Below are 27,123 nucleotides of genomic sequence, written 5' to 3'. Positions count from 1 at the left end.
ATGAACTCTCCGAGGGAACCTGGAGGGCGATAAATGATAAGGATGTTAAGCTTGAAAGGGCTGGTAACTGTGACAGCATGGAATTCAAAGGAGGCGATAGACAGATGGGTAAGGGGAGAAAGAGAGAATGACCACTTGGGAGAGATGAGGATCCCGGTGCCACCACCCCGCTGACCAGAAGCTCTCGGGGTGTGCGAGAACACGTGGGCGGACGAAGAGAGAGCAGTAGGAGTAGCAGTGTTGTCTGTGGTGATCCATGTTTCCGTCAGTGCCAAGAAGTCGAGGGACTGGAGGGAGGCATAGGCTGAGATGAACTCTGCCTTGTTGACCGCAGATTGGCAGTTCCAGAGGCTACCGGAGACCTGGAACTCCACGTGGGTCGTGCGCGCTGGGACCACCAGAGTAGGGTGGCCGCGGCCACGCGGTGTGGGAGCGTTTGTATGGTCTGTGCAGAGAGGAGAGAACAGGGATAAACAGACACATAGTTGACAGGCTACAGAAGAGGCTACGCTAATGCAAAGGAGATTGGAATGACAAGTGGACTACACGTCTCGAATGTTCAGAAAGTTAAGCTACGTAGCAAGAATCTTATTGACTAAAATGATTAAAATGATACAGTACTGCTGAAGTAGGCTAGCTGGCAGTGGGTGCGTTGTTGACACTACACTAATCAAGTCGTTCCGTTGAGTGTAATAGTTTCTGCAGTGTTGCTATTCGGGGCTAGCTGGCTAGCTAGCAGTGTTGTTTACGTTACGTTGCGTTAAAAGAACGACAATGGCTGGCTAGCTAACCTAGAAAATCGCTCTAGACTACACAATTATCTTTGATACAAAGACGGCTATGTAGCTAGCTATGTAGCTAGCTACGATCAAACAAATCAAACCGTTGTACTGTAATGAAATGAAGTGAAAATGTGATACTACCTGTGAATGCGACCGGGTTGTTGGGTTCTATTCAGAAGACGTTGGCTAGCGTTGGCTAGCTAGCAGAGTCTCCTACATTAAGGACGACAAATAGCTGGCTAGCTAACCTCTGTAAATTAAGATAATCACTCTAAGACTACACACTCTAAACCTAAACAACACAATTATCTTGGATACGAAGATACGAAGACAGCAAAGACAGCTATGTAGCTAGCTAACACTACACTAATCAAGTCGTTCAGTTGAGTGTAATAGTTTTCCCAGTGCAGCTAATCAGTGGACGTTAGCTAGCTGGCTACCTGGCTAGTGAAGACTACGTTAGGACGGCGAAATACGATAATTACGCAAATATCTTTGATACAAAGACCGCTATGTAGCTAGCTGAGAAGAAATTGCTAAGATTAGACAAATCAAACCGTTGTGCTATAATGAAATATAATGAAATGTAATGAAAAAGTTATACTACCCGCGGGAGCGAAGTGCCGATGCGACCACTTTGTCATAGTAACTACCATGCCTGGTGGAACCATCCTGACCTTTGTCATGGTAACAACCTAGCCTGGTGGAACCATCCTGACCTTTGTCATGGTAACAACCTAGCCTGGTGGAACCATCCTGACCTTTGTCATGGTAACAACCTAGCCTGGTGGAACCATCCTGACCTTTGTCATGGTAACAACCTAGCCTGGTGGAACCATCCTGACCTTTGTCATGGTAACAACCTAGCCTGGTGGAACCATCCTGACCTTTGTCATGGTAGTAACAACCTAGCCTGGTGGAACCATCCTGACCTTTGTCATGGTAACAACCTAGCCTGGTGGAACCATCCTGACCTTTGTCATGGTAACAACCTAGCCTGGTGGAACCATCCTGACCTTTGTCATGGTAACAACCTAGCCTGGTGGAACCATCCTGACCTTTGTCATGGTAACAACCTAGCCTGGTGGAACCATCCTGACCTTTGTCATGGTAACAACCTAGCCTGGTGGAACCATCCTGACCTTTGTCATGGTAACAACCTAGCCTGGTGGAACCATCCTGACCTATTTCACTTCACATATCAGTCTGGCATTGCTCTTCATTGATACATGTTGTGCATATGTCTGTAAAAATGTACTTGTCTGCGATTGGATCACCTTCAACCAATCAGAGGACGGCCTAATTGTGGTATTTTGTCCTAGATCCACCTAATGTTTCTGAGAGGATGCTGATTGGTTCTAACTCATAGGAAATGGCCATCAATTGGAGAAAGGCCAAGCTGATTCATGAAGTGGAACAGAATGGTGAACGATGCGATCAGGCCACTAACAATCTGCTCCCTGTATTACATATATCCATATACTGTTTAATATCTGTACAATATATGTGTAAATTGATAAATGCGATTCAAATCAAATCAAATCAAATGTTATTTGTCACATACACATGGTTAGCAGATGTTAATGCGAGTGTCGCGAAATGCTTGTGCTTCTAGTTCCAACAATGCAGTATTAACCAACAAGTAATCTAACTAACAATTCCTAAACTACTGTCTTATACACAGTGTAAGGGGATAAAGAATATGTACATAAGGATATATGAATGAGTGATGGTACAGAGCAGCATACAGTAGATGGTATCGAGTACAGTATATACATATGAGATGAGTATGTAGACAAAGTAAACAAAGTGGCATAGTTAAAGTGGCTAGTGATACATGTATTACATAAGGATGCAGTCGATGATGTATATACAGTATATACATATAAGTCATTTATGAGATGAATAATGTAGGGTAAGTACATTATATAAGGTAGCATTGTTTAAAGTGGCTAGTGATATATTTACATCATTTTCCATCAATTCCCACTATTAAAGTGGCTGGAGTTGGGTCAGTGTCAATGACAGTGTGTTGGCAGCAGCCACTCAATGTTAGTGGTGGCTGTTTAACAGTCTGATGGCCTTGAGATAGAAGCTGTTTTTCAGTCTCTCGGTCCCAGCTTTGATGCACCTGTACTGACCTCGCCTTCTGGATGATAGCGGGGTGAACAGGCAGTGGTTCGGGTGGTTGATGTCCTTGATGATCTTTATGGCCTTCCTGTAACATCGGGTGGTGTAGGTGTCCTGGAGGGCAGGTAGTTTGCCCCCGGTGATGCGTTGTGCAGACCTCACTACCCTCTGGAGAGCCTTACGATTGAGGGCGGAGCAGTTGCCATACCAGGCGGTGATACAGCCCCCCAGGATGCTCTCGATTGTGCATTAAATGTAATCTGTAGAAGTTTGTGAGTGCTTTTGGTGACAAGCCAAATTTCTTCAGCCTCCTGAGGTTGAAGAGGCGCTGCTGTGCCTTCTTCACGACGCTGTCAGTGTGTGTGGACCAATTCAGTTTGTCTGTGATGTGTATGCCGAGGAACTTAAAACTTGCTACCCTCTCCACTACTGTTCCATCGATGTGGATAGGGGGGTGTTCCCTCTGCTGTTTCCTGAAGTCCACAATCATCTCCTTAGTTTTGTTGACGTTGAGTGTGAGGTTATTTTCCTGACACCACACTCCGAGGGCCCTCACCTCCTCCCTGTAGGCCGTCTCGTCGTTGTTGGTAATCAAGCCTACCACTGTTGTGTCGTCCGCTAACTTGATGATTGAGTTGGAGGCGTGCGTGGCCATGCAGTCGTGGGTGAACAGGGAGTACAGGAGAGGGCTCAGAACGCACCCTTGTGGGGCCCCCGTGTTGAGGATCAGCGGGGAGGAGATGTTGTTGCCTACCCTCACCACATGGGGGCGGCCCGTCAGGAAGTCCAGTACCCAGTTGCACAGGGCGGGGTCGAGACCCAGGGTCTCGAGCTTGATGACGAGCTTGGAGGGTACTATGGTGTTGAATGCTGAGCTGTAGTCGATGAACAGTATTCTCACATAGGTATTCCTCTTGTCCAGGTGGGTTAGGGCAGTGTGCAGTGTGGTTGAGATTGCATCGTCTGTGGACCTATTTGGGCGGTAAGCAAATTGGAGTGGGTCTAGGGTGTCAGGTAGGGTGGAGATGATATGTCCTTGACTAGTCTCTCAAAGCACTTCATGATGACGGAAGTGAGTGCTACGGGGCGATTGAATGATAATGATGTGAATGAAATATCATAGTAGCAGCGTATGGAGCGGAGTCCTTTGTGCCATCATTCAAAACTCAGTCTAACTAACTCTCCCTCTCTATACTGCTCTACCCTTCACCACTTCAAACCCCCGCTTTCCATCCCCCGCTTTCCATCCATCACTTTCCATCCCCCGCTTTCCATCCATCACTTTCCATCCATCACTTTCCATCCATCACTTTCCATCCCCCACTTTCCATCCATCACTTTCCATCCCCCCGCTTTCCATCCATCACTTTCCATCCCCCACTTTCCATCCATCACTTTCCATCCATCACTTTCCATCCCCCACTTTCCATCCATCACTTTCCATCCCCCGCTTTCCATCCATCACTTTCCATCCATCACTTTCCATCCCCCACTTTCCATCCATCACTTTCCATCCATCACTTTCCATCCCCCACTTTCCATCCCCCGCTTTCCATCCATCACTTTCCATCCATCACTTTCCATCCCCCACTTTCCATCCCCCCGCTTTCCATCCATCACTTTCCATCCATCACTTTCCATCCCCGCTTTCCATCCATCACTTTCCATCCATCACTTTCCATCCCCCGCTTTCCATCCATCCACTTTCCATCCATCACTTTCCATCCCCCACTTTCCATCCATCACTTTCCATCCCCCGCTTTCCATCCATCACTTTCCATCCATCACTTTCCATCCCCCGCTTTCCATCCATCACTTTCCATCCATCACTTTCCATCCCCCACTTTCCATCCATCACTTTCCATCCATCACTTTCCATCCCCCGCTTTCCATCCATCACTTTCCATCCATCACTTTCCATCCCCACTTTCCATCCATCACTTTCCATCCCCCGCTTTCCATCCATCACTTTCCATCCATCACTTTCCATCCCCCGCTTTCCATCCATCACTTTCCATCCATCACTTTCCATCCCCCGCTTTCCATCCATCACTTTCCATCCCCCCGCTTTCCATCCATCACTTTCCATCCATCACTTTCCATCCCCCGCTTTCCATCCATCACTTTCCATCCATCACTTTCCATCCCCCACTTTCCATCCCCCGCTTTCCATCCATCACTTTCCATCCATCACTTTCCATCCCCCGCTTTCCATCCATCACTTTCCATCCATCACTTTCCATCCCCCACTTTCCATCCATCACTTTCCATCCATCACTTTCCATCCCCCCGCTTTCCATCCATCACTTTCCATCCCCCGCTTTCCATCCATCACTTTCCATCCATCACTTTCCATCCCCCTTTTCTTTCCATCCATCACTTTCCATCCATCACTTTCCATCCCCCACTTTCCATCCCCCCTAATGCTTTCCATCCATCACTTTCCATCCATCACTTTCCATCCCCCGCTTTCCATCCATCACTTTCCATCCATCACTTTCCATCCCCCACTTTCCATCCATCACTTTCCATCCATCACTTTCCATCCCCCGCTTTCCATCCATCACTTTCCATCCCCTGCTTTCCATCCATCACTTTCCATCCATCACTTTCCATCCCCCGCTTTCCATCCATCACTTTCCATCCATCACTTTCCATCCATCACTTTCCATCCCCCGCTTTCCATCCATCACTTTCCATCCATCACTTTCCATCCATCACTTTCCATCCCCCCTTTCCATCCCCGTTTTCCATCTTTCGTTTTCCAACTTGTCATCTCCTATCTTTTTCCCTTTCTCCTCATATTCTATACTCCTCCTCCTCCTTTTCATTCCACATTGCTTCCCATCTCTTTTCTCTTCTCCTTTCTCCTCCACCTCTCTCCTCCTCCACCTCTTTCCTTTTCTCCCAGCAAACGGGTGCGGGTGCTGAGGGGTCGGGCCAGCCTCTGGGCTCCCCAGGCTCGTGTCTAGAACACTTCCGCCAGGTCCCCTTCATCGAGTGTCACGGCCGGGGAACCTGTAACTACTTCCCTGACTCCTACAGCTTCTGGCTGGCCTTGCTCGACCCCAACCACATGTTCAGGTTAGAATCATCTCAGCAGAGACTGATTCAGTGTGTGTGTGTGCGCGCATGTGTGTGTGTGTGTGTGTGTGTGTGTGTGTGTGTGTGTGTGTGTGTGTGTGTGTGTGTGTGTGTGTGTGTGTGTGTGTGTGTGTGTGTGTGTGTGTGTGTGTGTGTGTGTGTGTGTGTGTGTGTGTGTGTGTGTGTGTGTGTGTGTGTGTGTGTGTGTGTGTGTGTGTGTGTGTGTGTGGTGAGGATGGAGGCCTGCAAAGTGCGTGCAGACTTTTGTTCTAGCCCAGCTCTAACATACATGAAATGTCCACCTATCTATGCCTAACCTAATCTATCAATACTGTATCTTATTCTGTTTTGTTCTATGCTATACTCAACTATACCATATTATGTTGGATTTCATTTGAAGATGAAGACTTCTTGGGTTGTTACGATGTATCTGTCAACTCTAATGGTATAATACCCTGTATTTTACAGCACAGTATACAGTAATACTGTGTCAGCTTGAACTAAACCACATGTCATGGCACTACTCTAAAAAGAGACTACTTTCCTCACAGTGCATACTTTACTGATCTAGGATCAATTTAGCCTTTTTAACATCATAATAAATCAAATTATATGGACTGAGTGGATATGATCCTAGACCAGCACTCCTACTCGTTGATGCTTTGTGAATATGGGCCCTGTTCTGTGTGCTGCAGTAAGCCTGTGCCCCAGACGGTGAAGGGACCTCTTCTAGAGAAGGTCATCAGTCGCTGCCGCGTATGCAGGAAACCACAAAGCAATGGTAGTGCATTATAATCCACATTCAGCCTCAGGCAAAATGAACCATTACTTTGACAGATGAGACATTGAACAATGATAATAATCATATTCTTAATGTATTTATAATTGGGTGTTTTTTTTCCAGACAAATCCAGCCAGGCTCAAGCGATCACTCAAAATATTTGGAACATCTAAGATACTATTTGCAAACTGGTATGGTTCCCAGTCCAAAAGACACGGCTGAATTATTCTGAATCAAGACAGACATGTTTATTTAAGATACCCTGATGAAGACAGCTTGGCTGTTGAAACGTTGGTATTAATTTTTTGCATCTGAGCTCCTATAGTGTGTGGCTCTCTTTTATTTTCATGTTTATTTAAGATACCTTGGAAATACTGTTAATATCACCTTCTGGGTTGTAATTATATTGAGCTCTTCATGACTTGCACTGAGGACCACGCATGTGATTGTAACGTAACTAAGTGCTTTTATAAAGTCTCAAGCACTGCACTGTATATAGCTATTGTGTTTGGCTCTATTAACATGTATATTTGATAATGTGTCTCGGTTATTCCCTTCAACATAGGGTGTTCCCTAACAAAATGTATTACAATGGTTGGATATTTCCAAATAAACTTTCACTCAGAGTTGCGTCTGTGTAATTACTCGAGTTTAGGTCTAAATGCCATAACATTTTCTGCGCAGACAATCTACACTTTTAAATTGACCTTTTAGTCATTTAGCACTGAAGCCCATTCACCCCAGTGGAATAACTTTGATCTGGAGCTGCAGGATCGTCTGTATTCATCTTTATGGCCAGTCACAGTAGTTGGCGTTAGCCTGCATTATGCTGTTATGAGAGGTCAGACCCAATTACTTGAGCATGAACAACACAACTGAAAGCTTGCTTTGATGTTTTCCGTTGTTGGAGAAATAAAATGGTGCGATGTGGCAAACCTCATTGACCGGCACTAGACTGAAACATTATTGACTAATTCCAAACAGACCTTGGAACTCGCTTAACCAGATGGATATTTATAAGGAACTTGTGTAAACCTCAAATCACCATCTGGATGACACGGACTAGTCAGTGGGAAAGAGCTCTATCATACAGCCCTGACATCATTAAGATTCTATCACACATGAGTAGGTGACACATCACTTTGGTTGTCAGGGAAACCACCTTTATAGTGAACTGAGAACAGGTCTGAGCAGGACATCCTATGTTTGAACAGGTCTGGACAGGACATCCTATGGAAATAACAAATGATGTGAATGTGTGCAGTCAGTGTACTAGTGAAAGCTGGATATAGCCGGTAGGTAATGGGAAAACACATGTCTGAGTCTACATTCACCTTCCACAGTATACTGTTTTGTTTCCGAAATGTAATTCTACATCACAATTTACTGATCAGTAAGAGACTTAAAGACCAACATCCTGTTCCTGAAATATGACTTTCTCTCTTTGTTAACTTCCACAGCCACAATCCCTATAACAAGAATCCTCTCATCTCCTAAATAAAAAGGTCAACACACTGGAGCTGTCCATGGCGCTGAAGGTAAACACTGGAACTGTCCATGGTGCTGAAGGTCAACACACCGGAGCTGTCCACGGCGCTGAAGGTAAACACTGGAGCTGTCCATGGTGCTGAAGGTAAACACTGGAGCTGTCCATGGTGCTGAAGGTCAACACACTGGAGCTGCCCATGGTGCTGAAAGTAAACACTGGAGCTGTCCATGGTGCTGAAGGTCAACACACTGGAGCTGTCCATGGCACTGAAGGCCTACACCTTGGAGCTGTCCATGGTGCTGAAGATCAACACTGGAGCTGTCCATGGCGCTGAAGGTCAACCCACTGGTGCTGTCCATGGTGCTGAAGGCAAACACTGGAGCTGTCCATGGTGCCGAAAATCAACACACTGAAGCTGTCCATGGTGCCGAAAATCAACACGCTGGAGCTGTCCATGGTGCTGAAGGTAGGCACTGGCGCTGTCCATGGTGCTGAAGATCAACACAATGGAGCTGTCCACACTTCAAAAACCTCTTACGCTAAAAGGGCATTATCATAATTTTCACAATTTCTGTGTTATTTCGCCTTCATAGTGTGGAACTATTATAGGAATATACAGAAATCACATTTTTGACTGCACTGCCTCTTTAAATCGCACTACCAACCAAAACTCACTAACCCATTTAATGGCTGTGGTCAATAGCTTGAACATCCCTATGTCATAGTGGATAACAAAGCCACAGCATTTTTTTTAAAACACACTACTTTGACGTAAGGCAATAACAGACATAAGCGACATGCAAATACTATGTTTAAATGTCTATGCTTAAATGACTTTTTTACCTATTCTAATGAGACCATGTTACAGAGCATAGTAAGCCATAGGAAGGCAGTACTACCACAGTTAATAGCCTAGTGATTAGAATGTTGGGTCAGTAACCTGAAAGTGTTGCTGGATTGAATCCCCGAGCTGACATGGTGAAAATCTGTTGTTCTGCCCCCGAGCAAGACAGCTGTTCCCTGGGTGCTGAAGACGTGAATGTCGATTAAGGCAGCACCCCGCAGCTACCTGTTTCAGAGGGGTCGGGTTAAATGCAGAAGACACATTTCAGTTGTACAACTGACTAGGTATCCCCGTTTCCCCTTAATATTAGAAAGAGATTTTCTAATTTGCGTCCCAACACTGCTTTTACTCGAAGCAATATCAGAACCCATACCGCCAAGCTATCTGTTCTCATCTTAAAATACCTCTACTTAATGCCCTATAGGCTTCTTTACACGTTGTGGGCACGTTGTGGAACACGTTGTGGGAACGTTGTGGACACGTTGTGGACCCGTTGTGGACACGTTGTGGACACATTGCGGGCACGTTGTGGACACGTTGCGGGCACGTTGTGGACCCATTGTGGACACGTTGTGGGCACGTTGTGGGCACGTTGTGGAACACGTTGTGGACACGTTGTGGACCCGTTGTGGACACGTTGTGGGAACGTTGTGGGCACGTTGTGGAACACGTTGTGGCAAGGTGCGGCAAGGTGCAATGAACCTGTGGATTAATCCACTCAGTGGAAGACCAATGGCAGCGGAGCTACATAATCCTCCTATAGAATATAATTCAATAAAGTTGAGCGCTATCCCCTTAAATGGGTCATCTGCAGTTGAAACAAAAACAAAGTACTCCCCGCCACTGTTTCTGTAAAAAGATGAGGGATGGGGCTACTGTTGCAAGGACTGAATGTCCATGCTATAAAAATTATCACTTTCACCATGTTTTGAGGCTATACAGTGTTTGATTAAATTTACTTTGTTAACAAACATTGGAGTAAAACAAGCTTATATTTTAGATTCTGATGGAGATGAACTAATCTCATGAAGCATTTATAAATTATAAACTTCCAAGAATCAATGTGTAGGTTACATATTATTCATTTGTAAATAAATAAAAAATGATGTATCAACTGCAGATTGCGCTTTTAGGGTCTCCCTTCTTCCCTTTCAAGGTGAACTTCAATAAGAGGAGCCATATTATTGTATCTTGGGCCAAGCATGACTGTGATAACAACATAAAACATGCATTTCAATTCAACATCTAAGTGACTGGTCTGCTAATGCTACTGTGTGAATACATATATGCTACAACCAAGGCCAGGTCCGTTTTTAACACAGTGAGTCTGTATAACATGTTTTTTTTGTTGCGCAAAATGGTCATTATTTGGCTAATAATGTGGGCCTCGGGGAAAAATGGGCCGTTGTGGAGACCTCAAGGAAAAAAATGGGCAGTTGTGTTACAAATGCCAGGGACGATTTTTGGTCCAAGTCTGCCCCTGGCTACAACTGTAATAAGAGGGGTGGGAGGGGTGATACTACCGACTAACAGATATATGTCAAACAGAGTGTACATCTCATTAATAGACAAGGCAGACGGAACCAGTGTGAGCCTGCCGCGATGTTGAGCGACTTCCGCGACCTCTGGATTCCCCAATATCTTCCCGTTTTATGGCGCCAGAAAAAGAGTTAATGAGATCATTTTTTGCGCCATGTCGGTGTCATTAACGTTTAATTTCACGAGTGCACATTGCGCGGCCAGTCGCACGGAAACCAGCTTGTAATAGCAGAGTGTGTGGATCTGTGTGCGTGCAAATATGGGAAAACAACCGATGATGACATTATATTCACTTAGGCCTCTATATCCGCAATGACGTGAGTGTGGGCACCAGCTATAGCTGAGGCAGTTATAGGAGAAAAAAAAACATGTCGGCCCCACGCGCGCACACAGCACGAGTGGAATTTATGGCCTGAATAAATGGTGCGTTAAAGACTACAGGCTACAAATAAAAATGACCTGTAACATGTTTTATTATGCTCCAACATCTCGTTCTTGCAACTATGAGAAGAACAAGAGTTGCCTTTAGTTCCAGACCCCTAATGACTGTTGTAAATTATCTGTCACATCACATGCTTTACTGCATCACTGAGGACAAATACAATTTCATTACCTCACCCTCATCTTACGTAATACATTGGTTTAAAAAGACCAGCTACCGGGGTTGCTGCAAGTTATTCAGAGTTTCATTCCATCATTCCATCTTGGGACATCTCATCTATACCAGCTCAAGAGACCTACCAGACTCCAGATGGCCCTCACCGGAATCTGGTGCGTATTTGTGCTTGTGTGTCTCAGTCTGTGTCAGACGGGGAAGGTCGACTCTTTCGGAGGGTCTTCGGATCTCAAGCTCGGACACCAAGATAAAACAACATGGCTCGAAACATTACAGGATAAACAGGTGAGGAACATGGTGTTCTGTTTGTACTCTTTTAAGCTTTCTGAAAATTAGGCGATATAAAGTTGACGTTACTTAGTGGAACATGCTTGCATTAAATTAAATGAGTGCATTTGCCCATTGTGCTGAAATGGCTAATTGGAAAAATGGCAGTAAACGCACAAAATGACAGGCTCCTTCACTTTGGAAGTTTTATTTTAGTAGACTATATGCTATTTTAATTAACAAGGAATGCATTTGACATTGCAGCTATGTAAGAACATATAGTTTTTCCTTCACAGGTATCCGCTGACGACAAATACAACCTCGTCTGGCTGCTGTACAAGCTTTCACAGTCACACCACGACAACACGTTGAAAATAAACTCTCTCCCTCGTGCACCGGAGAGTGTCGGGAAACAGGAGAGTAGGCGCGAGACTATGCCACAGGACTCGCGCGTTCGTAAAGAAGGATGCAAAGTGTTCTTCTGGAAGTCATGGACCGCCTGCTGATCGTCTGCTTTTACTCCCAAACAGATGGTCATCTAATCGACGATTAGCTTGCCAAAGTGTTTACGAAATTGTTAATTTAACGTATTATTTTTTTTATTAATTTGAAGTTACATGGTTGTGAGGCTATAGCCTATTTGTCAAGTTTAAATAAAATCAGAATTATTTATTAATCGTTTGTCTCCAGAATTATACTTTTCTCTCTCTCTCAATTCAATTTCAATTTAAGGGACTTTATTGACGCGGGAAACATATGTTTATATTGCCAAATCAAGTGAATTAGATAATAAAGTGATAATAAATAAAAAGTGAAATCTCTCTCTCTCATTTCTTAGAATGTTAGATAGTATTTCTTAGAACAGTAGGCTCTGCAATGATACAGATTAGAATGGACTTTAAATGGGTAATCTGCATTTGATACATCCATTTATTTTTTTCTTTTAAATGAATGATGTATACCTGTAGGCTACCCATTTATTATTTTTTTGTCATTTTTATTTATCTTTGTTATTTTCTGTTGGGTGGGGTCACTGGAACATGATCCATTTCAAATGATATGTTTCTAATAACCTGTAACCGTAGGCTGCCACTAATTGTTTCTTGAAGAATATAACTTATAAATGCCCCATGGGCTTAGTTCAACTGTCATACATCATCAGAACCTAAAATATGTTTATTTTACTCCATTGTTTGTAAACCATGTAGGCTAATTGTAAACAAACACCATATAGCTGTTAAACACGGTCAAAAATGATCATTTGATATCTTGGATGGTCAGTCCGTGTATTCATAGCTCTGGCTATGCATTTGAGAGTGGTTACATTTCTCCATCCCCAAGGAATTAAGAAATCTATAAATATTAAAATGAGCAATGTCAGAGTCCAGAATATAAATATATATGAATATGATGGTGTGTATAGACATTAAGGACAGTAAATGAATAGAGAAGGTGTGTACAGCAGTAGTCATATAGGATGAGCCTTGACCTGAATACAGTATATACATATGAAGTAGGTAAAACAGTATAAACACGATTAAAGTGACCAGTGTTCAATGACTCTGTACATAGGGCAGCAGTCTCTAAGGTGCAGGGTAGAATACTGGGTGGTAGCCGGCTAGTAACAGTCTCTAAGGGGTAGAGTACCGGGTGGTAGCCGGCTAGTAACAGTCTCTAAGGTGCAGGGTAGAATACTGGGTGGTAGCCGGCTAGTAACAGTCTCTAAGGGGTAGAGTACCGGGTGGTAGCTGGCTAGTAACAGTCTCTAAGGTGCAGGGTAGAGTACCGGGTGGTAGCCGGCTAGTAACAGTCTCTAAGGTGCAGGGTAGAATACTGGGTGGTAGCCAGCTAGTAACAGTCTCTAAGGTGCAGGGTAGAATACTGGGTGGTAGCCGGCTAGTAACAGTCTCTAAGGTGCAGGGTAGAATACTGGGTGGTAGCCGGCTAGTAACAGTCTCTCAGGTGCAGGGTAGAATACTGGGTGGTAGCCGGCTAGTAACAGTCTCTAAGGGGTAGAGTACCGGGTGGTAGCTGGCTAGTAACAGTCTCTAAGGTGCAGGGTAGAATACTGGGTGGTAGCCGGCTGGTAGTACAGTCTCTAAGGGGTAGAGTACCGGGTGGTAGCCGGCTAGTAACAGTCTCTAAGGTGCAGGGTAGAGTACCGGGTGGTAGCCGGCTAGTAACAGTCTCTAAGGTGCAGGGTAGAGTACCGGGTGGTAGCCGGCTAGTAACAGTCTCTAAGGTGCAGGGTAGAGTACCGGGTGGTAGCCGGCTAGTAACAGTCTCTAAGGTGCAGGGCTAGAGGGTACCGGGTGGTAGCCGGCTAGTAACAGTCTCTAAGGTGCAGGGTAGCTGGCTAGAACAGTGACCGTTCAGGACAGGTAGAGTACCGGGTGGTAGCCGGCTAGTAACAGTCTCTAAGGTGCAGGGTAGAGAACCGGGTGGTAGCCGGCTAGTAACAGTCTCTAAGGTGCAGAGTAGAGTACCGAGTGGTAGCTGGCTAGAACAGTGACTAACGTTCAGGACAGGGTAGAGTACCGGGTGGTAGCCGGCTAGTAACAGTCTCTAAGGTGCAGAGTAGAGTACCGGGTGGTAGCTGGCTAGAACAGTGACTAACGTTCAGGGCAGGGTACTGGCGGAGGCCAGCAAATGATGACTATTTAACAGTCTAATGATCTGGAGATAAAAGCTGTTTTCAGTCTCTCAGTTCCAGCTTTAATGCACCTGTACTGTCAACAGTGGTGGTGGTGGTGGTGGTGGTGGTGGTCGGGGGTCGGGGGAGGGATGTGTTATTGTTGGAACTGCACATTGCCCCTTTAAATCTGTACTAAAATGAAGGAATGTTTTTTTCTTTTCTTTGTGTTTCATTTTGATAGCTTGGTGTATCGTGGGCTGCAGCACTTCATCAGCAGCAGAGGGGGCTCTTCGCCTGGCGTTCCCACTCCATCTACCTGAAATTCATAACATGTCTACAATTTCCCTAGATTTACTTCAATAATCTATACACGACAGTAGTAAAGAGGTAAACACATCACCGTTATATATGGATATTGTCTTGCCGTGCACTTCTATATGACATCAACGGGACTACAATTTAGTATGCCGCCTATGCTGGGTCATCTGTGAGTCTCAGTTTACCTGGTATGCTCATAAGAGCCTGCATTTGTGATGTGTAGGCACACTGAGGTATCAGACTGTGAAGCAACACAAACATTGGCACAGACACATGCATATGTCATAGTTTGATGTCTTCACTTATTCTATAATGTAGAAAATAGTAAAAATAAAGAAAAATCATTGAATGAGTAGGTGTGTCCAAATGTTTGACTGGTACTCTATGTACTGTATGTACTGTATGAAGGCAAAAATATACTTAACTTCCAGTGTGCATGTGTAATAGATGTGAAATAGATGTGGAATAGATGTGAAATGGATGTGGCTGTGTAATGGATGTGTAATAGATGTAGCTGGTTAATGATGTAGATGTGTAATAGATGTGTAATGATGTAGATGTGTAATAGATGTGTAATGATGTAGATGTGTAATGATGTGGCTGTGTAATGGATGTGTAATAGATGTGGCTGGTTAATGATGTAGATGTGTAATAGATGTGTAATGATGTAGATATGTAATAGATGTGTAATGATGTAGATGTGTAATGATGTGGCTGTGTAATGGATGTGTAATAGATGTGGCTGTGTAATGGATGTGTAATAGATGTGGCTGTGTAATGGATGTGTAATAGATGTAGCTGGTTAATGATGTAGATGTGTAATAGATGTGTAATGATGTAGATGTGTAATAGATGTGTAATGATGTAGATGTGTAATGATGTGGCTGTGTAATGGATGTGTAATAGATGTGTAATAGATGTAGCTAGTTAATGATGTAGATGTGTAATAGATGTGTAATGATGTAGATGTGTAATGATGTGGCTGTGTAATGGATGTGTAATAGATGTGTATGTGTGCAGGATGCATATCTTATGTATGAGCTTGGGTTTGAAATAATGAAATAAGCATTCATGAATGAATAGGGCTAAAAGAGAAAATAGAGAGAATGTGAGATGGAATGAGACGGAGCGAGAGGGAATGAGATGGAGTGAGGGGGAGTGAGATGGGGTGAGATGGAATGAGAAGGAGTGAGATGAGTAAGAGGGGAGTGAGATGGGGTGAGATGGAATGAGATGGAGTGAGGGGGAGTGAGATGAGATGGAATGAGATGGAGTGAGGGGGAGTGAGATGTGGTGAGATGGAATGAGATGGAGTGAGATGAGTAAGAGGGGAGTGAGATGGAGTGAGGGGGAGTGAGATGGGGTGAGATGGAATGAGATGGAGTGAGATGGTGTGAGATAGAATGAGAGAGAGTGAGATGAGTAAGAGGGGAGTGAGATGGGGTGAGATGGAATGAGAGGGAGTGAGATGGAATGAGAGGGAGTGAGATGGAATGAGAGGGAGTGAGGGGGAGAGTGAAGGAATAAGATGGAGAGAGAACTAATTAGATGGAGAGAGGGAATGAGATGAGTAAGAGGGGAATGAGATGAGTAAGAGGGGTGTGAGAGGGAGTGAGATGGACTGAGATGGACTGAGGGGGAGTGAGATGGGGTGAGATGGAATGAGAGGGAGTGAGATGAGTAAGAGGGGAGTGAGATGAGTAAGAGGGGAGTGAGAGGGAGTGAGATGGAATGAGAGGGAGTGAGATGGAGTGAGATGGGGTGAGATGGAATGAGAGGGAGTGAGATGAGTAAGAGGGGAGTGAGATGAGTAAGAGGGGAGTGAGAGGGAGTGAGATGGAATGAGAGGGAGTGAGATGGAGTGAGATGGGGTGAGATGGAATGAGAGGGAGTGAGATGAGTAAGAGGGGTGTGAGAGGGAGTGAGATGGAATGAGAGGGGGGGAGTGAGATGGGGAGATGGAATGAGATGGATGAGAAGAGGGTGTGAGAGGGAGTGAGATGGAATGAGAGGGAGTGAGGGGGAGTGAGATGGAATGAGAAGGAGTGAGATGGAATGAGAGGGAGTGAGATGGAATGAGAGGGAGTGAGAGGGAGTGAGATGGAATGAGATGGAATGAGAGGGAGTGAGGGGGAGAGAGAGGAAATAAGATGGAGAGAGAGGGGGAATAAGATGGAATAAGGGCTATTGGGATTGATCTGTTCTGTCCCTGAGCTAATGGGAAAGAGCAGAACAGCATTGTAAAATAACAGGAAACACTGCCAGATCATACCTGCAGAGGTTGGTGTGTGTGTGTTGGAGTATTCATACACCTCTGAATACATAAGCCTGACTGACATAATCCACGACTATGAGGGACCACCGCCACGACTATGAGGGACCACCGCCACGACTATGAGGGACCACCGCCACGACTATGAGGGACCACCGCCACGACTATGAGGGACCACCGCCACGACTATGAGGACCACCGCCACGACTATGAGGGACCACCGCCACGACTATGAGGGACCACCGCCACGACTATGAGGGACCACCGCCACGACTATGAGGGACCACCGCCACGACTATGAGGGACCACCGCCTCGACTATGAGGGACCACCGCCTCGACTATGAGGGACCACCGCCACGACTATGAGGGACCACCGCCACGACTATGAGGGACCACCGCCACGACTATGAGGGACCACCGCCACGACTATGAGGGACCACCGCCACGACTATGAGGGACCACCGCCACGACTATGAGGGACCACCGCCACGACTATGAGGGACCACCGCCACTGTGTGTGTGTGTGTGGGGTGTGTACATGAGTGTGTTTGTTGGTGTAACGATATCAGAATGTATTTGTGTCTTTGTGGTGTGTACTTGTGTGTGTGTGCGTGTGTATTATATGAGTGTCTGTGAGGTGTGTGTGTATTATATGAGTTTCTGTGAGGTGTGTGTGTATTATATGAGTTTCTATGAGGTGTGTGTGTGTATTATATGAGATTCTGTGAGGTGTGTGTGTGTATTACCGAGTTTCTGTGAGGTGTGATTATATGAGATTCTGTGAGGTGTGTGTGTGTATTATATGAGTTTCTGTGACCGTGTGTGTATTATATGAGTTTCTATGAGGTGTGTGTGTGTATTATATGAGTTTCTGTGAGGTGTGTGTGTATTATATGAGATTCTGTGAGGTGTGTGTGTGTATTATATGAGTTTCTGTGAGGTGCATGTGCCATATGAGTTTCTGTGAGGGACCATATGAGTTTCTGTGAGGTGTGTGTGTGTATTATATGAGTTTCTGTGAGGTGTGTGTGTATTATATGAGTTTCCGTGAGGTGTGTGTGTATTATGAGTTTCTGTGAGGTGTGTGTGTGTATTATATGAGTTTCTGTGAGGTGTGTGTGTATTATATGAGTTTATGTGAGGTGTGAGTGTATTATATGAGTTTCTGTGAGGTGTGTGTGTGTGTATTATATGAGTTTCTGTGAGGTGCGTGTGTATTATATGAGTTTCTGTGAAGTGTGTGTGTATTATATGAGTTTCTGTGAGGTGTGTGTGTATTATATGAGTTTCTGTGAGGTGTGTGTGTATTATGTGAGTTTCTGTGAGGTGTGTGTGTGTGTGTATTATATGAGATTCTGTGAGGTGTGTGTGTGTGTGTATTATATGAGTTTCTGTGAGGTGTGTGTCTGTATTATATGAGTGTCTGTGAGGTGTGTGTGTGTATTATATGAGTTTCTGTGAGGTGTGTGTGTATTATATGAGTTTATGTGAGGTGTGTATTATATGAGTTTCTGTGAGGTGTGTGTGTATTATATGAGTTTCTGTGAGGTGTGTGTGTGTATTATATGAGTTTCTGTGAGGTGTGTGTGTATTATATGAGTGTCTGTGAGGTGTGAGTGTATTATATGAGTTTCTGTGAGGTGTGTGTATTATATGAGTTTCTGTGAGGTGTGTGTGTATTATATGAGTGTCTGTAAGGGTGTGTGTGTATTGTATGAGTGTCTGTGAGGTGTGTGTGTATTATATGAGTTTCTGTGAGGTGTGTGTGTATTATATGAGTGTCTGTGAGGTGTGTGTATTATATGAGTTTCTGTGAGGTGTGTGTGTATTATATGAGATTCTGTGAGGTGTGTGTGTGTATTATATGAGTTTCTGTGAGGTGCATGTGTATTATATGAGTTTCTGTGAGGTGTGTGTGTATTATATGAGTTTCTGTGAGGTGTGTGTGTATTATATGAGTTTCTGTGAGGTGTGTGTGTATTATATGAGTTTCTGTGAGGTGTGTGTGTATTATATGAGTTTCTGTGAGGTGTGTGTGTATTATATGAGTTTCTGTGAGGTGTGTGTATTATATGAGTTTCTGTGAGGTGTGTGTGTGTATTATATGAGTTTCTGTGAGGTGTGTGTATTATATGAGTTTCTGTGAGGTGTGTCTGTATTATATGAGTTTCTGTGAGGTGTGTGTATTATATGAGTTTTTGTGAGGTGTGAGTGTATTATATGAGTTTCTGTGAGGTGTGTGTATTATATGAGTTTCTGTGAGGTGTGTGTGTATTATATGAGTTCCTGTGAGGTGTGTGTGTGTATTATATGAGTTTCTGTGAGTTGTGTGTGTATTATATGAGTTTCTGTGAGGTGTGTGTGTGTGTGTATTATATGAGTTTCTGTGAGGTGTGTGTGTATTATATGAGATTCTGTGAGGTGTGTGTGTATTATATGAGTTTCTGTGAGGTGCATGTGTATTATATGAGTTTCTGTGAAGTGTGTGTGTATTATATGAGTTTCTGTGAGGTGCATGTGTATTATATGAGATTCTGTGAGGTGTGTGTGTGTATTATATGAGTTTCTGTGAGGTGTGTGTGTATTATATGAGTGTCTGTGAGGTGTGTGTGTGTATTATATGAGTTTCTGTGAGGTGTGTGTGTGTATTATATGAGTGTCTGTAAGGTGTGTGTGTATTATTTGAGTGTCTGTGAGGTGTGTGTGTATTATATGAGTTTCTGTGAGGTGTGTGTGTATTATATGAGTTTCTGTGAGGTGTGTGTGTATTATATGAGATTCTGTGAGGTGTGTGTGTGTATTATATGAGTTTCTGTGAGGTGCATGTGTATTATATGAGTTTCTGTGAGGTGTGTGTGTATTATATGAGTTTCTGTGAGGTGTGTGTGTGTATTATATGAGTTTCTGTGAGGTGTGTGTGTATTATATGAGTTTCCGTGAGGTGTGTGTGTATTATATGAGTTTCTGTGAGGTGTGTGTGTGTATTATATGAGTTTCTGTGAGGTGTGTGTGTATTATATGAGTTTCTGTGAGGTGTGAGTGTATTATATGAGTTTCTGTGAGGTGTGTGTGTGTGTATTATATGAGTTTCTGTGAGGTGCGTGTGTATTATATGAGTTTCTGTGAAGTGTGTGTGTATTATATGAGTTTCTGTGAGGTGTGTGTGTATTATATGAGTTTCTGTGAGGTGTGTGTGTATTATATGAGTTTCTGTGAGGTGTGTGTGTGTGTGTATTATATGAGATTCTGTGAGGTGTGTGTGTGTATTATATGAGTTTCTGTGAGGTGTGTGTCTGTATTATATGAGTGTCTGTGAGGTGTGTGTGTGTATTATATGAGTTTCTGTGAGGTGTGTGTGTATTATATGAGTTTATGTGAGGTGTGTATTATATGAGTTTCTGTGAGGTGTGTGTGTATTATATGAGTTTCTGTGAGGTGTGTGTGTATTATATGAGTGTCTGTGAGGTGTGTGTGTGTATTATATGAGTTTCTGTGAGGTGTGTGTGTGTATTATATGAGTTTCTGTGAGGTGTGTGTGTATTATATGAGTGTCTGTGAGGTGTGAGTGTATTATATGAGTTTCTGTGAGGTGTGTGTATTATATGAGTTTCTGTGAGGTGTGTGTGTATTATATGAGTGTCTGTAAGGTGTGTGTGTATTATATGAGTTTCTGTGAGGTGTGTGTGTATTATATGAGTTTCTGTGAGGTGTGTGTGTATTATATGAGTGTCTGTGAGGTGTGTGTGTGTATTATATGAGTTTCTGTGAGGTGTGTGTGTATTATATGAGATTCTGTGAGGTGTGTGTGTATTATATGAGTTTCTGTGAGGTGCATGTGTATTATATGAGTTTCTGTGAGGTGTGTGTGTATTATATGAGTTTCTGTGAGGTGTGTGTGTATTATATGAGTTTCTGTGAGGTGTGTGTGTATTATATGAGTTTCTGTGAGGTGTGTGTGTATTATATGAGTTTCTGTGAGGTGTGTGTGTGTTATATGAGTTTCTGTGAGGTGTGTGTATTATATGAGTTTCTGTGAGGTGTGTGTGTGTATTATATGAGTTTCTGTGAGGTGTGTGTATTATATGAGTTTCTGTGAGGTGTGTCTGTATTATATGAGTTTCTGTGAGGTGTGTGTGTATTATATGAGTTTTTGTGAGGTGTGAGTGTATTATATGAGTTTCTGTGAGGTGTGTGTATTATATGAGTTTCTGTGAGGTGTGTGTGTATTATATGAGTTCCTGTGAGGTGTGTGTGTGTATTATATGAGTTTCTGTGAGTTGTGTGTGTATTATATGAGTTTCTGTGAGGTGTGTGTGTGTGTGTGTATTATATGAGTTTCTGTGAGGTGTGTGTGTATTATATGAGATTCTGTGAGGTGTGTGTGTATTATATGAGTTTCTGTGAGTTGTGTGTGTATTATATGAGTTTCTGTGAGGTGTGTGTGTATTATATGAGTTTCTGTGAGGTGTGTGTGTGTTATATGAGTTTCTGTGAGGTGTGTGTATTATATGAGTTTCTGTGAGGTGTGTGTGTGTATTATATGAGTTTCTGTGAGGTGTGTGTATTATATGAGTTTCTGTGAGGTGTGTCTGTATTATATGAGTTTCTGTGAGGTGTGTGTGTATTATATGAGTTTTTGTGAGGTGTGAGTGTATTATATGAGTTTCTGTGAGGTGTGTGTATTATATGAGTTTCTGTGAGGTGTGTGTGTATTATATGAGTTTCCTGTGAGGTGTGTGTGTGTATTATATGAGTTTCTGTGAGTTGTGTGTGTATTATATGAGTTTCTGTGAGGTGTGTGTGTGTGTATTATATGAGTTTCTGTGAGGTGTGTGTGTATTATATGAGATTCTGTGAGGTGTGTGTGTATTATATGAGTTTCTGTGAGGTGCATGTGTATTATATGAGTTTCTGTGAAGTGTGTGTGTATTATATGAGTTTCTGTGATGCATGTGTATTATATGAGATTCTGTGAGGTGTGTGTGTGTATTATATGAGTTTCTGTGAGGTGTGTGTGTATTATATGAGTGTCTGTGAGGTGTGTGTGTGTATTATATGAGTTTCTGTGAGGTGTGTGTGTGTATTATATGAGTGTCTGTAATATTTGAGTGTCTGTGAGGTGTGTGTGTATTATATGAGTTTCTGTGAGGTGTGTGTGTATTATATGAGTTTCTGTGAGGTGTGTGTGTATTATATGAGTTTCTGTGAGGTGTGTGTGTGTATTATATGAGTTTCTGTGAGGTGTGTGTGTATTATATGAGTTTCTGTGAGGTGTGTGTGTATTATATGAGTTTCTGTGAGGTGTGTGTGTGTATTATATGAGTTTCTGTGAGGTGTGTGTGTATTATATGAGTTTCTGTGAGGTGTGTGTGTATTATATGAGTTTCTGTGAGGTGTGTGTGTATTAAATGAGTTTCTGTGAGGTGTGTGTGTATTATATGAGTGTCTGTGAGGTGTGTGTGTGTATTATATGAGTTTCTGTGAGGTGTGTGTGTATTATATGAGTTTCTGTGAGGTGTGTGTGTGTATTATATGAGTTTCTGTGAGGTGCATGTGTGTATTATATGAGTTCCTGTGAGGTGTGTGTGTGTATTATATGAGTTTCTGTGAGGTGTGTCTGTGTGTGTGTTGGAATACATGTATCAGTAGTTGTCCCTGTGCTTCATAAGTTAGTGACACTGTGTGTGTGTGTCTTTGTGTGACTACTAAAACAGAGAGAATGGCTCAAGGCATACAAAGGAAGAACATCTCCGTTTTCTCTGTGGTTATCTTTCTTTTCTAACTAGCACAACATATCCAAGACTTCAGTGCAGTCGCTCCCACTTGTATGCCTCTTTCCTTTACAGCCATATAATGATTCCCAACTAGCTTTTTTCATTTGCTCTGGGAAAGAATTAAAGCCAATTATCCAATACATTCTTCACTTCTGAACAGTAGATTTGGATGAAAAGACATGAGAAAAGACCCGCGAGCCCATTCAGATCAAAGGCAGACTGCTGAAGTCTTAGTTGAATGGAGAATTTCCTACTTCAGAGCTAGGAGTTCCTCATTCTCTCTGAGAGGGAAGAAGACAACAATGTCCGCAAGGCTCCGTCCCATATCTAAACCCAGAGGCTCTGTCCCATATCTAAACCCAGAGGCTCTGTGCCATATCTAAACCCAGAGGCTCTGTCCCATATCTAAACCCAGAGGCTCTGTCCCATATCTAAACCCAGAGGCTCTGTCCCATATCTAAACCCAGAGGCTCTGTCCCATATCTAAACCCAGAGGCTCTGTCCCATATCTAAACCCAGAGGCTCTGTCCCATATCTAAACCCAGAGGCTCTGTCCCATATCTAAACCCAGAGGCTCTGTGCCATATCTAAACCCAGAGGCTCTGTCCCATATCTAAACCCAGAGGCTCTGTCCCATATCTAAACCCAGAGGCTCTGTCCCATATCTAAACCCAGAGGCTCTGTCCCATATCTAAACCCAGAGGCTCTGTCCCATATCTAAACCCAGAGGCTCTGTCCCATATCTAAACCCAGAGGCTCTGTCCCATATCTAAACCCAGAGGCTCTGTCCCATATCTAAACCCAGAGGCTCTGTGCCATATCTAAACCCAGAGGCTCTGTCCCATATCTAAACCCAGAGGCTCTGTCCCATATCTAAACCCAGAGGCTCTGTCCCATATCTAAACCCAGAGGCTCTGTCCCATATCTAAACCCAGAGGCTCTGTCCCATATCTAAACCCAGAGGCTCTGTCCCATATCTAAACCCAGAGGCTCTGTCCCATATCTAAACCCAGAGGCGCTGTCCCATATCTAAACCCAGAGGCTCTGTCCCATATCTAAACCCAGAGGCTCTGTCCCATATCTAAACCCAGAGGCTCTGTCCCATATCTAAACCCAGAGGCTCTGTCCCATATCTAAGCCCAGAGGCTCCGTCCCATATTGCACTACCTTAATTAACCAGGGCCCATATTGCACTACCTTAATTAACCAGGGCCCATATTGCACTACCTTAATTAACCAGGGCCCATATTGCACTACCTTAATTAACCAGGGCCCATTTTGCACTACCTTAATTAACCAGGGCCCATATTGCACTACCTTAATTAACCAGGGCCCATATTGCACTACCTTAATTAACCAGGGCCCACAGTGCACTACCTTAATTAACCAGGGCCCATAGTGCACTACCTTAACCAGGGCCCATAGTGCACTACCTTAACCAGGGCCCATAGTGCACCACCTTAACCAGGGCCCATAGTTCACTACCTTAACCAGGGCCCATAGTGCACTACCCTAACCAGGGCCCATAGTGCACTACCTTAACCAGGGCCCATAGTGCACTACCTTAACCAGGGCCCATAGTGCACTACCTTAACCAGGGCCCATAGTGCACTACCTTAACCAGGGCCCATAGTGCACTACCTTAACCAGGGCCCATAGTGCACTACCTTAACCAGGGCCCATAGTGCACTACCTTAACCAGGGCACAAGGGGAATAGGGTGCCATTGGGAACGCACCCAGAGTAACATAGGGATGGAGAGGGTGGAATAGAGAGATAGAAAGAAAAAGAGAAGAAAGATAATTAGGCAAATAAAGAAAGACATGGAAGTAAATCTTTATTAGGCCTGGATGATGGTCTGGATGATGGCCTGGATGATGGTCTGGATGATGGCCTGGATGATGGCTGGATGATGGCTTGATGATGGTCTGATGATGGCCTTGATGATGGTCTGGATGATGGCCTTGATGATGGTCTGATGATGGCATTGATGATGGTCTGATGATGGCATTTATAATGGTCTGATGATGGCCTGGATGATGGCCTGGATGATGGTCTGGATGATGGCCTTGATGATGGTCTGATGATGGCCTTGATGATGGTCTGGATGATGGCCTGGATGATGGTCTGATGATGGCATTTATAATGGTCTGATGATGGCCTTGATGATGGTCTGATGATGGCCTTGATGATGGTCTGGATGATGGTCTGATGATGGCCTTGATGATGGTCTGGATGATGGCCTTGATGATGGTCTGGATGATGGTCTGATGATGGCCTGGATTATGGTCTGGAGGATGATCTGAAGGATGGCCTGGATGATGGTCTGATGATGGCATTGATAATGGTCTGATGATGGCATTGATAATGGTCTGATGATGGCATTGATGATGGTCTGATGATGGCCTTGATGATGGTCTGATGATGGCATTGATGATGGTCTGATGATGGCATTGATAATGGTCTGATGATGGCATTGATAATGGTCTGATGATGGCCTTGATGATGGTCTGATGATGGTCTTGATGATGGCCTGGATTATGACCGTGATGATGGTCTTGATGATGGTCTGGATGATGGCCTTGATAATGGTCTGATGATGACCTTGATGATGGCCTGGATGATGGTCTGATGATGGCCTGATGATGGCCTTGATGATGGCCTGGATGATGGCCTTGATAATGGTCTGATGATGACCTTGATGATGGCCTGGATGATGGTCTGATGATGGCCTTGATGATGGTCTGATGATGGCATTGATGATGGTCTGATGATGGCCTTGATGATGGCCTGATGATGGCCTGATGATGGTCTGATGATGGCCTTGATGATGGTCTGATGATGGCATTGATGATGGTCTGATGATGGCCTTGATGATGGCCTGGATGATGGTCTGATGATGGCATTGATGATGGTCTGATGATGGCATTGATAATGGTCTGATGATGGCATTGATAATGGTCTGATGATGGCATTGATAATGGTCTGATGATGGCCTTGATGATGGTCTGATGATGGCATTGATGATGGTCTGATGATGGCCTTGATGATGGTCTGATGATGGCATTGATGATGGCCTGATGATGGCCTTGATGATGACCGTGATGATGGTCTTGATGATGACCGTGATAATGGTCTGATGATGGTCTGGATGATGGCCTTGATAATGGTCTGATGATGACCTTGATGATGGCCTGGATGATGTCTCACGCTGGTATTAGTGGTTAGTGGCACGCTGGTTAGTGTTATAATTAATTCAATGTAAACAGAGAATCAATGGAGAGCTGTCGACCCAGTGTTTCCTCACGCAGCAGAGACTAGGTGGGAGGCAGGGCTGCAGTCCGATACCCAACATGGTTCCATATCTACATGTCGCAGGGTGCGGAGTGCGGCTGAGAGCTGATTGCAACCCTTGACATTACTCTCCTCAGGTGCCGAGGGACTTCCGAGGTAGTCTAAACAGCTGACTCTTTTTTCCCCAATTACAGGAAAACAAGTTTATTGTCAGTGAGCAGTTTTCTACCTATTAAAGGTTTATCAGGAGGCAAAAAAGGACAGCATAGATTCCTATATAGATTATAGATCTTGTCTTTCTGTGAATTGTGATATTAAAGGGACAGTTCAATCAAAAATGTTTGTCACGCTTCTTTCAGAGAACTTCCTCAAGAGTGGTCCAATGGCGAGATGTAATGCTATATGCCTCAATCCCAAATAAACGGGAGCCTTTTAGATGATGCCTATATTTCCTATTCATGTGTGATTGAGGCATGTTACAGTAATAACAGTAGCTGGATCAAAACAAAAGATGGCACGGGACAGATAGCATGTTTGCCTAATTTTAGTTTATGTGACAAAACAAGCAGTGTGTAGAATCATTGTACCCTCTAAACTGCTGTGAAATATATTTTTTTCAATAACCAAAAATATTGTATTTTCAGATGTTTAAAGCTTATGTACAAACCCCATAAAGTAAAAAGACACAAAAAACTAAACTTAAGGAGAGGAAGCAGAAATAGTGCACATAGAATGGATCTACCACTTATCAGGCTTGCTTTCAATGATAATTACAGAGCTATAACTCACATTTCTATGTGTACTTAGTCGGGTACACACAAAAGGTACACACTGGACTTTTAAAGGTTTGTAAACATGAATGAACTATTGCTTAAACACATAAATACATTTTGAATTGGTTCCTGTACCAGAGTTGGCTCAACCTTCAAAATAACAACTCTATTCAGCACTATAGATAGACAGTAACATCTTGGAGCAATGCTTCTCCAATTTTGCATAGAAATGAGCGTAGCTTCAGAATGATTGTATCAGGGAGAGCCTTGGGATAAAATAGCTTTCTTTGAAGTGTGTGTGTGTGAGAGAGAGCACAAGCTTTTTGTGAAAGGTGTGTATGTGTGTGTGTGTATGGTAGCTGTTGTGAGAGGTGTGTGTGTGTGTATGAGAGCTGTTAGGAGCGAGAAAGATGAGAGTGATAATTGGGTTTATCTTCCTCTCCCTCTCGCTCTCTCTCTCTCTCTCTCTCTCTCGCTGTGGGTGTACACTCATCCCTTGCTGAAGTGCTGCCTTTCTTTCATGTG

At 43.7% G+C, this 27,123-nt stretch overlaps 2 protein-coding genes across 2 annotated transcripts in view; both read left to right on the top strand.

Annotated features, from left to right (window-relative positions):
• LOC124042127 (collagen alpha-5(IV) chain-like) overlaps nt 1-7,358 on the top strand; it is a 67,947-nt gene extending 60,589 nt beyond the window's left edge. The window contains exons 51-53 of the mRNA XM_046360486.1: nt 5,824-5,996; nt 6,692-6,777; nt 6,901-7,358. Coding sequence (XP_046216442.1) covers nt 5,824-5,996; nt 6,692-6,777; nt 6,901-6,950 — 309 coding nt within the window. The 3' untranslated portion in view covers nt 6,951-7,358. The remainder of the gene's footprint in view (nt 1-5,823; nt 5,997-6,691; nt 6,778-6,900) is intronic.
• A 3,344-nt stretch (nt 7,359-10,702) lies between these two features.
• Nucleotides 10,703-12,084, top strand: LOC124041025 (somatostatin-1-like). Its single transcript, XM_046358183.1, has 2 exons — nt 10,703-11,550; nt 11,829-12,084. Exons 1-2 carry the CDS (start codon nt 11,401-11,403, stop codon nt 12,036-12,038), a joined length of 360 nt encoding a protein of 119 aa, XP_046214139.1. The 5' UTR covers nt 10,703-11,400; the 3' UTR covers nt 12,039-12,084.
• The last annotated feature ends 15,039 nt before the right edge of the window (nt 12,085-27,123 follow it).

The sequence above is a fragment of the Oncorhynchus gorbuscha genome, linkage group LG08, assembly GCF_021184085.1.
Source record: "Oncorhynchus gorbuscha isolate QuinsamMale2020 ecotype Even-year linkage group LG08, OgorEven_v1.0, whole genome shotgun sequence".
NCBI classification, from domain to species: domain Eukaryota; kingdom Metazoa; phylum Chordata; class Actinopteri; order Salmoniformes; family Salmonidae; genus Oncorhynchus; species Oncorhynchus gorbuscha.
The sequence above is the reverse complement of the archived record's forward strand: the minus strand, read 5'-3'. Positions and strand labels throughout refer to the sequence as shown.

Excerpts from the sequence above, each read along its gene's own strand:
- LOC124041025 (XM_046358183.1), top strand. The coding sequence starts at position 11,401 with ATGGCCCTCACCGGAATCTGGTGCGTATTTGTGCTTGTGTGTCTCAGT. Across the intron at positions 11,551-11,828 it reads AAACATTACAGGATAAACAG|GTATCCGCTGACGACAAATA; the intron begins GTGAGGAACATG and ends TTTCCTTCACAG.